The 12070-nt window shown below is 42.3% G+C and overlaps 1 protein-coding gene and 1 long non-coding RNA gene across 8 annotated transcripts in view; both read left to right on the forward strand.

The window, feature by feature from the left end:
* Nucleotides 1-7184, forward strand: part of nav3 (neuron navigator 3) — a 375602-nt gene extending 368418 nt beyond the window's left edge. For all 7 annotated transcript variants that reach the window (XM_046072613.1, XM_046072614.1, XM_046072615.1 and 4 more), the window contains one exon: nucleotides 2736-7184. In XM_046072613.1, coding sequence (XP_045928569.1) covers nucleotides 2736-2855 — 120 coding nt within the window. In that variant the 3' untranslated portion in view covers nucleotides 2856-7184. The remainder of the gene's footprint in view (nucleotides 1-2735) is intronic.
* A 2016-nt stretch (nucleotides 7185-9200) lies between these two features.
* The window catches only part of LOC123984916, a 4727-nt gene continuing 1857 nt past the window's right edge, over nucleotides 9201-12070 (forward strand). The window contains exon 1 of the long non-coding RNA XR_006828553.1: nucleotides 9201-9416. This is a non-coding gene — a long non-coding RNA (uncharacterized LOC123984916). The remainder of the gene's footprint in view (nucleotides 9417-12070) is intronic.

Here is a 12070-nt window from a genome sequence, read left to right on the forward strand (position 1 = left end):
CTCTCTCTCTCTCTCTCTCTCTCTCTCTCTCTCTCTCTCTCTCTCTCTCTCTCTCTCTCTCTCTCTCTCTCTCTCTCTCTCTCTCTCTCTCTCTCGTGTGTTCTGTTGGGCCGATACTGAACCCTTCATGGTGTCTAATTTTAGCCTGTGTCTGTCCACTGAATGCACTAATACTGAGTCTCTAATTACTAGTGAATGAAATATTAATTGACTGACTATAGCTTGAATTAAAAGAGTGTGGTAACCCTGTTAGATGTTCCTGCGCCTCAACTCTTGTGCAGCACATGTGTTGAGAGTCTGCTCCATGTCTTTGGGCCTTTCACCATCATCATCTGGGCTATTTTGTGCCTACAGGCCCCCGTCTCTTCTTGTCCTGTCCCATGGATGTGGAAGGCTCTCGTGTGTGGTTCACTGACCTGTGGAACTACTCCCTGGTGCCCTACCTGCTGGAGGCTGTCAGAGAAGGGCTTCAGGTACGTCCTGGCAACTCTCTGGATCACCAGTCTAGGTGGCTAAAGGATTTGAAAGTTACCAGCCACGATAAATTTCCACTGGCCACAAGAATTCTTTTGAAATTAAAACAGGTTATACGTTTCTATCTGCATTCTATGTAATAGGTACTTTTACTTTTGATACTTGAAGTGCTTTACTTAAGTCAGTCAGCAGGACACCTCACTGTCTGATTTTTATTTCACTTCATGCAACTCTTTGGCAAATCACAAGATGCACATATATGTGAATGAAAATAGCAGGTGAGCTTGGACTCCTCTATTAGTCCCTGTACACATAACCTACCACTAAGTGCTGGTTATTGTGATTGCACCTTTATAGGAATCTAAGAATCTGAATTCAGAAAACTGCCATCAAGAATCCCTGACAAGCAGCTGTGTTTCATGAAAACAGAAAAGCACCAAAAAGCAAATATATATATATATTGTATACTCTTTCCTTACTCGGGCCTGTTCCCCCACATCATTCACATCTCATCTCCCTCTTTGACACGCCTGCAGCTGTACGGCAAAAGGGCGGCGTGGGAGGATCCTTCCAAGTGGGTGAACGACACGTATCCATGGAACGCTGCCTCACTGCAGCAGGACGGCCAGTCACTGCTCCAACTGAGGCCGGAGGACGTGGGGTACGAAGGCTACAGCTCATCCAAGGAGGGGGCCTCGTCCAAGCAGGTGTCTCAGAGTGACACTGAGGGAGACCCGCTGGTGAGATAGACATACACAAAACAATTACAGTGATTATCCTCTAAAGTCAAGGAGCTTCTGGTTTATGTATAGAATTTAAAACAATTAACAATGTAGGAGAATATTGAGGGACTTGGATGTGAATTAAAATTGCCCCAATGTAAGAAATGAAACAGTTGTAGTGAATAATGTGCTATGGAGATAAATACATGTCCTCCAAATGAACTGTGACCCAAACCAAATGATTTAATTCAATAATTCAAATGTATCTGCATATATATAGCAGATTTATAAAGTTAATCAATTCAAGGATGCCCATTTCCATAGAAACCTAGTCTTTCCAAGTCTTTTTTCAAGTAAAAAGTACAATAAGTAGATAAGCAAGTAAAGTAGCTAGGTGGTACAGGCTCCTGAACACAACCTTAGCGCACCACACACACACACACAGAAGGATGAACTAATCAGGGAGGGGGAATAGAGAGAGAGGCAAAGTGAGAGAGTAGAGAGAGCTATTTAATTTCCTTTCGGTGGGTTATTGCAGCCCAAGAGGAATTAAAGGGTAGTCATCCAAGCACAACTGGCTTGATTTAGCAAGTGTGTGTGTGTGTGTGTGTGTGTGTGTACGTCTGTCTAGTGTGCTCAGGCTCATTTTAGGAACACTTGAAGCAATGCACCAGATGCAACAGCACTTCTGCATTATTTAGACCATTAGCTCTGTTGCAGGGATGAGAAGTTCTGTGCAGTTTTATTGTGGTGATTTGCCACAAGGTTTTATAAGTGCTTTTTAGCACGTGTATTTGTAAGTATTTTGTAAGAGAAAATTTGTGAGTCATTAGACTTTTTAGGTTTTTAATAGGTGTTTTAAGCATGGTGGTTGGTACACTTTCAACCAGGCACTGGCGCTTGATCAGAACAGATTGATTTGATTCTGTTTTGCCGATTCAAGATTCTTGTGATCACTTTAGAGTTCTGGCAGCTGTCTACATTAAGATGGGTAGACACTGTATAGATTGGGCATGATTCTAGCTACAAATTGGTCAAACCCCCGACAAATTTTAGATTTGAGGAAGATTAATCTTAGTCTTGCTTTTGTCCTTTATTACAAAGCACTTTGTGACGTCTTACCTAGAAAGGTGCTATATAAATAAACTTAACTTACATACATACTTACATCCCCACTACCACAAAAATATCTAACAAGATAGGAGTACTTAGACACACAAAGTACCTTGTTTATTGGACAGTATTGGTTACTGTCCAATAAACAAGGTACTTTGTGTGTCATCTGACTTTTATTACATTGTATAGAATTAATCTAAACAAACCACTGTGGCTTCACAAAGTAATAAAAGCAAGTTGCACCATAGATAAAGGCCAATAGCATACACACACAGTTGGAAAAACTACTACATAAAACAAAACAAAATTGTAGGTGGGTCTACAGGTTAGTATGACACCTCTGTGCACGTGTTATCTGTCTTCTGTTTTCCACCCCCGGTCTGTGTTATAAGGCGTTTCTTTGTTTGTTTGTTGCGTTTTCAGATGAACATGCTGCTACGACTGCAGGAGGCAGCTAACTACTCCAGCACGCAGAGCTGCGACAGCGACAGCACCAGTCACCATGACGACCAGCTGGACTCCTCGCTGGAGTCGGCGTTATGAGACCAAGAGCTGCGCTGGGAGACCCAGAACCCCTCGGTCGCTACCAGACACCCCTATAGTGCAGAGATGTATGATATATGAAAAGTTTTATTATCCAAAATGGTATACCAACCGTTTCAAAGAAAACACATATTTTTACATAACAGTGGTGCAATATAAAATCAAATTATTGAATGTTCTAAACAGCAGTAGCCAACTTGGTCCTCAGTGGTCAAAATGATAAACATAAAATCATACAAGTTGGATTATTTTAAACACATTAAACAGTAATGTCAGCTAGTCATTTTTTAATGGATGTATGTATAACATTTTAGAATACAACTTTTCATATAGGCTATGTGTAGGCGGGACACGTCTGTAGTTCCTCTGAAGGTGATTTACAATAAGTAAGTCACCTTTGTGCTTACCCACGATGAGCCACAGATTGCACCGTTATTTTAACTTTGGGTGTCAATCTGCATGTGAGGGGGGGAAAAAAGAGAAAGCCGAGAGTTTGACGTGACAAAACTGGATTTATCTTTTCCTTATTTTTTTTTAAATCCCACATATATCTTCAGATGTTTACAATGGGTTGGGGGTGGGTTCTGTTGTTTATGTCTTTCCTTGTTTACAGAGGTGCTTCTCACACAGACACAGACACAAATGCACTTACTTACACACAGGCAGCAGGAGGACACTGTCCTTTAATCAGAGGGCTTTAATTGGTTCAAGCCCCCATGTGACCAACAATCCAGCCTGCCAAAGTGCCCTTGAGCAAGGCACTATTTATACCAACCTGGGACCTTGCTCCCTGACCCCACCTACTGAGGGATGCAAGTAAAAGGAGAATAATAAGTGTTTTCATGTGATACAATGCCCTCTGGTGGCCACAGTGGAGACTCACAGCTCTTAGAAAACTGGATGTAAACAGTATAGTAAGGCTAAGGCACACTTTTTTTGTCTCATTGTTTACCACCATATCATCTTATTTGGGGGTCTTTGCCTTTTCTGAATATAAAGACAATTATATACCTCCATGATGGCACCAGATGTGGTTGATTTGAGACATTTTCAAAGCCTCTACAGCCCAGCTAGGGGCACAAGAATGACATTTTCATAGCATTCACACACACACACACACACACACAAACACACACTCACACAAACACACACAAACACACACTTCCTGCTCAGGCGTCACTTGAGCCTCATGGTGCTGGTCTCCTGCCCTGAGCCTCCTCAGTGTCAGGCACTGCCAAGTCGCTCTCTGCTGCCCTGCATGCCAACAAGCACAACGGCATTGTCTGTGTGTCATCCAGCCACATTGCAACTGTGAAGAAAACGATGGAGTGCCAATGTTTCCCTTTGATTTACTGCCAAATGTGCACACACACACAACCATACACACACAGAGACTACATCACAACGCACAGCTGACCATGCTTGTAAACTTTGATTAAGTTGCTTTTGGCCTTCCACACACCACAGTCCATTTTTTTTATTATCTTAGAATGCACAATGAGAACAGCAGGCAGCGCCTTCTGTTGGCCAACACAGACCTGCACCAGTTGACTGTTCGCTAAACCCTTGACCTCTGTCAAGCTTGGATTTCTCCACATGTTAAAGTAGTGTGCAGGATGGTGAAGTGGTTTGAGAGATGCTCCTTATTTTAAGAATTTGGAAGGTGGGGTCTTCGTTAGCATTTCCAAACAGCCACAAGAGCCAAAGTTGAAGGAATAGGTTAAATGGCGTCTGACGTTAGCTGCAAGTGTTAGCATGATCGAGTAACTAGCTCTTTTTTTTAAACGCTCTTTTTTGTATTTGGGGATGTTTACACTCCAGCAACCCCAGTCAATATTAGCCTGAGATAGCATTAGCCAAACACAGTGCTCACCCTATAAGCCTTTTCTCTTGTAATGTTAAAAAGTGAAAATATGAACAAGTATGTAAGATAAGCAGTCTAACAGAGTTGTGTTAAATCAGTCAGTCAGTCTGATCTTACTTTCTTCTCTTATAGCCTACTTATAACGCTAGGACTCACTAGCTCTTCTGCATTACAACAGTGGTTTATCAACTGCTGAGGGTGCTGACTGTTTACATGGACATGCAGCTTTAATCTCCGTATTTCAGTAGGATATCATGTCCACCAAGTGTAGCCTATATTTAAGACCCATTTACAAGATTATCATTTTAAAATGAATCAGCAGGAAAAATGAATTAGTTAGTTGAATTAGCCAGCTAGCTCCAGCTGATAAAGTCTGTCGACAGCTATCACATCAGCTGACAAAACTGATGCCTATTAGCTGAAAAAGGGAAGCCGGCTTTTGTTAACCTCTATCTGAGATCAAGGACCTATTGATTAAAAAAATTACTGATAATTTGGAGTGGCAAACGTGCTATTGATGTCATTGTAAACTGCATATGTGCGAGAATTGAAAGCTTGAGCGGTGTAGCAACAGTTACGTAGGGGGCAGAGCTTAGCGAACAGTTAATTGTCGATAGCTGAGGTCCTGTGTCACGTGCGTCAACCAGCATGGAGAAGCGGGTGGGGTTTTCTGCAACAGGGAAATTCCGTAAGAAACAGGAAAGCAACAGACTGACTTTCAAAAATGTCAAAGGCCTTTACTCCAACAGATGAGAGCTATGACGCTATTTGATCAATCAACAAAATATCGGTAATGTTGAATTAAACAATGCAAGCCAGCAGTGTCTTGCTTGCTTCTGGTACTCATTTGAGAGTCTTGTTCAGCATCTTACCAAAAAAAAGAGAAAAGAATCCAAAGTATTTTCAAATGCAAGTTAACCAGATCAGCTGAATAAGGGAACAACGATACTGGTGCTTTCTCACTGCCTTAAATGTGCAAAGGTTTGGGAGGCATCCACTGCTCCCACTGGCCATAGTGAGAAGAGGAGATGTTGACATCGGACGATGATGATCTGCTTCTTGCTATGTCAAAGAAGCTGCTTGTACTCTTTTGTTTTTTGTCACTTCCTCCAAACCGCCCTGTCTTGTTTCTGACAGTTAAAGTATAAAAGAGTTGATGCTGTATTTGAAAACTTTGAAACTGACCAATATTGTAAAAACATTTAAAAAGGGGTGGGGTATTTTTCAGTTGTTGTTTTTTGCCCAGTTGAGCTGGGCTCACTTGAACTGACAGGAGCACAACCAAACTGTTTTGGGTTTTCTAGCCTGACGAGCATGTTTTCAAGCTTTTTAAAGGGGGATGCATTGAGAAGAGACCTTTAACGTTATGTATGCGTGTATTGGATGGAAGCCATTTTGAATTTTGATTGTCCTCTCTTTGTTTAACGAGTGGGTTGGTTTTGCACACTTTGAGGTCGGGGTGGGTTGTAAATACTTAAGTCTTGCACAGTGAATCAAAGATGCATTCTGCCCTGTTGATGTAACAATATGCTTAATCCGCTGAGTAAATTATTGTACTTTGAAAACAAAGAGAAAAAAAAGAAATGCAAAAACTCAACACGCTGTCAGAAAGAGGTGTGTGTCTTGTGGTGATGTTTAGCCTATGCAGGTGGCAAAAGGTGTACAGTAAGAAACCGTTTTTTTAACTCACTGAAAATCAGACTGAGAACACAAAAAAGGCACTTTTCCAGTATTCCCCCATTCTGTCACTATATACTCTGGATCCTCTCCGTCTTTAGGAATGCCTGCTGTTTCTTGGAAGCACTTCCTCTCTGGACATTTTAACCCAAGCTTACCGCCACGTTACGCTCGCCAGCTGTCCGAGGCACTGAAGCTGACCTGACACCGTACTGTAAACATTTACCAACAACCAACAGGTGCTAATGGTCAGTCAAAGCCCATCATAGACCAAGAAGTCATGTTGTCACAACCTCAGGACAATCCTATCCCCTACAATCCTACCTGTGTTCAGCTTCACACGTGTCTCTGCAGCCAAGCCTTCGATGGTTTGAATCTGGCACACTTGGCCAGCCTTGTGTCCGCAAGTGTGTGTAGTTGTATGGGAAGGGGGTAGTTCGTACCTAGACTTACACCCACGTGTCAAACCTTAGCTTAGATCTCCCACAGTTCACCCTCTCAGCTACTCTACACTCCTATACACCATAGTGTTGATGATCAACTGGTAATTTTTCCCACTTAACACTTTGCAGTTAAATCTCAGTTGAAAACCATAGCATTTATTCTGGTTTGAGAGAAAGTTTAATTCTTTTTGGGTGAAACATTTGTCCTTAAATGTTTTATATTTTGTACATTTGTATGTAACATATCATGTAAATAGACAGAGACAGTGATTTAACTCATCTGGAGGATTTTGTAGTCTTTGTAAAGCCCTAATAAATGGTATTTGGTGTCACACGAGCAAACAACATGCTGAGCCCTTTGTCTGTGTCCAAGAATGTGTGTGTGGTCTGTTTTGGCCAGTTTGTGGAGTGGAGGGTAAATGCACCAGATCTGAGTAGAGTAGCCAAAAATTGTACTTGAGTAAAAGTACTCTTATTTTACATTAGCAAGCACCCAAGTAGAAGTGAAGGCATTCAACACAATAAAAATTCAGTATAAGTATCTAATGAAAAAGCTATATAAGTAGTGAGTAACTTAATTAGCAAAAAGTAATGTATTCAAGAGTTTCAGAATATTACAGTGTCCTTGTACTTTGAGAAATTTGCTTCTCACTTTGAGAGTAATAAATTTGGAGACTCCCAGCTCGGCTGTAAACAGTATAGTAAGGCTGAGGCACTCCTTTTTGTCTCATTGCCACCATATCATCTTATTTGGGGGTATTTGCCTTTTCTGAATATAAAGACTGTCAGAATGAAGCTAATGTTAGCTGTAACTAAGCTAAACTGTAGAGCTGTCTTTAGCATTAAGAGTACTGTACTGTACAGCAGTTTAGCATTAGGGGTCATCAGTTAAAATATGAAAGCTACACTGTACCCACAAGCAATGTGTCATTATGTGTCATGGTGGACAACTGGTAAGAGCTGTTATTCAATTCAGTTTTATTTATATAGCGCCAAATCTTAACAACAGTTATCTCAGAGCGCTTTCATAAAAGAGCAGGTCTAGACCATAGTCTGTGATGTTATTTACAGAAGCCCAACAGTTCCCACCAAGAGCAAGCACTAGGCGACAGAGGCAAGGAAAAACTTCCTTTTAAGAGGCAGAAACCTTGAGCAGAACCATGGCTCAGGGTGGGCGGCCATCTGCCTCGACCAGTTGGGGGTAAGAGAGAGAGAGGAACAGAGAGAAAGAGAGAGAGGGATAGAAGGAGAGAGAGGGGAGGGAGGCAGCCAACACAGTATACACACAGAGGTACAGACAGTGAAGGTGATATTGCTATGGACTAAATGAAAAATGGTACAGATATTTACAGTAGTGTTAATGATAATAATCGTAATGTTAATGATTATAATAACAGTAACAACAATAGGACTAGTAACAATAGTTGTAGCAGAGAGTGTCGAGCAGGAACACGGGGGCAGTAGGTGACCCGCAACCACAGATCCAGACTCCACAGCTCCAGAGCCAGAAACACCTGCAGGAAGTGATAGGAGGAGAGAGGAGAGGGACGAGAAAGCACAAGACTACCAGAAAGGGGAGAAGTTGTGTTAGTAACATGCAATAATGGGATGAGGTTGCATACAGAGGGAGAGAAAGTAGAGGAGAGAGGAGCTCAGTGCATCATGGGAAATCCCCCGGCAGTCTAGGCCTATAGCAGCATAACTAAGGGATTCAGGACTCACCTGAGCCAGCCCTAACTATAAGCTTTATCAAAGAGGAAAGTCTTAAGCCTACTCTTAAATATGGAGATGGTATCTGCTTCCTGAACCCAAACCGGAACCTGGTTCCACAGGAGAGGAGCTTGATAGCTGAACACTCTACATTCTGGGAGCACAGTGCTCTGGTGGGATAGTAAGGTACTATGAGCTCTTTAAGATAAGATGGTGCCTGACAATTAAGAGCTTTGTAGTTGGGAAGAATGATTTTAAATTCTATTCTGGATTTTACAGGAAGCCAATGCAGAGAAGCTAAGACAGGAGAAATATGATCTCTTTTCCTGGTTCCTGTCAGACAATTATATTAAAAATATAATGACAATCTGCATGTCACAATAACCTTGGTATGTCAAGTATAGGCAACAATACGTCAAAAGTGAGCTAAATTAGTATTCTTTCCTGTAGAAAACGTAAATGCTTGCATTAATACTATATATGTGCATCTACGATAACACTAAATGGCAGGGAACTACGATGCTGTGTGTAGTCAGAGGATACAGTCGAATTACAAATGAATCGAAATGACTGAAATGTTAATTTTATTTAATTTTAAAAAGCCTGTATGAACATTCTGGAAACCTAGCGTTTTATTCTGAAGGACTAAATGACATGTGGTATTCTCTTCCGGGGAGCTCGCAGTAGCAGCTGTATCCAAAGCAAACATGGGAACAGGCGCGAGAGAGTCAGAAGACCTTAAAATGTTTAAATCTAAAGCAGCGTCGGTCCCTTTACCGAAATACTCCTATTGGTTTGACTTTTGGGCATTCGTGGTCTTTGACATCGTGTTTTTCCTCGTCATGTATTTCATAGTGCCGTAAAAAGGTAAGTGTTTCTAGCTAACGCTGTAGAATTGAGAGGGCGCGGCTACGGAAGTTGCTAAACAAACTTAGGCTGCGGTCGAAAAGTCAAAAATCTCCTTTCCTAAGCATTTTTCCTTGGTCTTGATTGAAAACGTCATGAGGTCAAGGATAGATGTGAAGGATAATTCATGGGTCGACTTGGGAAAAGACGACCGCGGTTCTAAGAGAGTCCGACTGCTCTTTTCTATGCGACGTAGGATGTAACTGACGTGACCTGCCGTGACGAAACTACAATGTTCTGAAGATGGACTACAAAAAGCGCATGTTTGACACTGCGCCCCGCGTTGTTTTAATGCAGGCCATCTAAAGGTGAACAGTACAGTGGACTGCTGCTTCATAACCAAGATAGCAAAAGGCCTTTACCAGTCACCAAATAATGGAAAGGGTTGTGCTGCCCACCCATATTTATCAACATGAATCCTAATTATTACATGTAAACACAGTGTTTTCCACAGAATGACAGCGTAACTGTGAGAGAGAGGGAGAGGAGGTGCTGCTGTGTAATCAAAAACGATTTTACCCATTTTAAATATTAAAAAAACAATTAGTGGCGGTCAGTGCTGATAATGTGGCAGGCATGTGTGGGAAACACACTGAATAATATATTACATTTACTGAAGTCATCCAGCTTGATCATTGCCTTTATTAAGGCGAAGGTGTCAGCATCTGTTACTGAAGTAAAATTAATTAATGATGCTGAAGGCTGGCAATACAGTGGCCAAAAATAACTAATACTGAGCATTTAATGTGAGCCTACAAGCTGCAACATTAACCTCACTTTGATCATTTTACAAGATGAGTAACATAGCTGGCATGGTTCTCATTTATTGTTGACTGTTCAAGACATATGCATATTAGCAAGTTATGGCATAAAAGCCAGTGGTAACTTAGATGGTGATCAACATCCTTTATCCATCATGGTCTGTGATGTCTTTTTTTCCTTTTTTATTGTACAAAATTCAAACAACACTTAATGGCATATTTCAACAGTCTGAAACATAAAATGGTGTTGAAACAGTATTAGATTACAGCAAAGGCAAAAGAAAAAATAAACCAGAAGAAAGAAGGAAACTGTAAGTGTCTTATTCAAGTATCATAATATGCGTTAAAAGTGGTCAATGGATTTTATCGTTTAAGTTTGAGAATGTGCGTCGCTTTAAATGTCGCTGCTGCAAGAAATTGTGGGATAGCAGTGCAGGAGATAAGAAAGGAAGCATTGAAGCACCTTTCCTTAGCTTTTAGAGAATTCAACTAGCTGACTGCCACTGAAATACTACTTCTTCACTTCACTCAGTTAGGAACCTTCCTAAGCAAAAAAGTCTTTTCGATTGCAGCCATAGTATTTGTAACCAAATGGGAAGTTGTAGACTATTTGAGTAACCTTAACGCTATTAAGTTGTTTTCGGCCTGTCAATGCCATCATTGTACACTGCTCAAAAAAATAAAGGGAACACTAAAATATCATCCTAGATCTGAATGAATGAAATAATCTCATTAAATACTCCTTTCTTTACATAGTTGAATGTGCTGACAACAAAATCACACAAATTATCAATGAAAATTAAATTAATCAACCCATGGAGGTCTGGATTTGATGTAATGTCCTTAAAACAAGTCAAAATGAGGCTCAGTAGTGTGTGTGGCCTCCACGTGCCTGTATGACCTCCCTACAACGCCTGGGCATGCTCCTGATGAGGTGGCGGATGGTCTCCTGAGGGATCTCCTCCCAGACCTGGACTAAAGCATCCACCAGCTCCTGGACAGTCTGTGGTGCAACGTGGCGTTGGTGGATGGAGCGAGACATGATGTCCCAGATGTGCTCAGTTGGATTCAGGTCTGGGGAACGGGCGGGCCGGTCCATAGCATCAATGCCTTCCTCTTGCAGGAACTGCTGACACACTCCAGCCACATGAGGTCTAGCATTGTCTTGCATTAGGAGGAACCCAGGGCCAACCGCACCAGCATATGGTCTCACAAGGGGTCTGAGGATCTCATCTCGGTACCTAATGGCAGTCAGGCTACCTCTGGACATGGAGGGGACAGTACTGACCCACCGCCATACCGGTCATGCTGGAGGATGTTGCAGGCAGCAGAACGTTCTCCACGGCGTCTCCAGACTCTGTCACGTCTGTCACATGTGCTCAGTGTGAACCTGCTTTCATCTGTGAAGCGCACAGGGCGCCGGTGGCGAATTTGCCAATCTTGGTGTTCTCTGGCAAATGCCAAACGTCCTGCACGGTGTTGGGCTGTAAGCACAACCCCCACCTGTGGACGTCGGGCCCTCATACCACCCTCATGGAGTCTGTTTCTGACCGTTTGAGCAGACACATGCACATTTGTGGCCTGTTGGAGGTCATTTTGCAGGGCTCTGGCAGTGCTCCTCCTGCTCCTCCTTGCACAAAGGCGGAGGTAGCGGTCCTGCTGCTGGGTTGTTGCCCTCCTACGGCCTCCTGATGTACTGGTCTGTCTTCTGGTAGCGCCTCCGTGCTCTGGACACTACGCTGACAGACACAGCAAACCTTCTTGCCACAGCTCGCATTGATGTGCCATCCTGGATGAGCTGCACTACCTGAGCCACTTGTGTGGGTTGTAGACTCCGTCTCATGCTACCACTAG

Source organism: Micropterus dolomieu, linkage group LG16 (assembly GCF_021292245.1).
Source record: "Micropterus dolomieu isolate WLL.071019.BEF.003 ecotype Adirondacks linkage group LG16, ASM2129224v1, whole genome shotgun sequence".
Classification (NCBI taxonomy): domain Eukaryota; kingdom Metazoa; phylum Chordata; class Actinopteri; order Centrarchiformes; family Centrarchidae; genus Micropterus; species Micropterus dolomieu.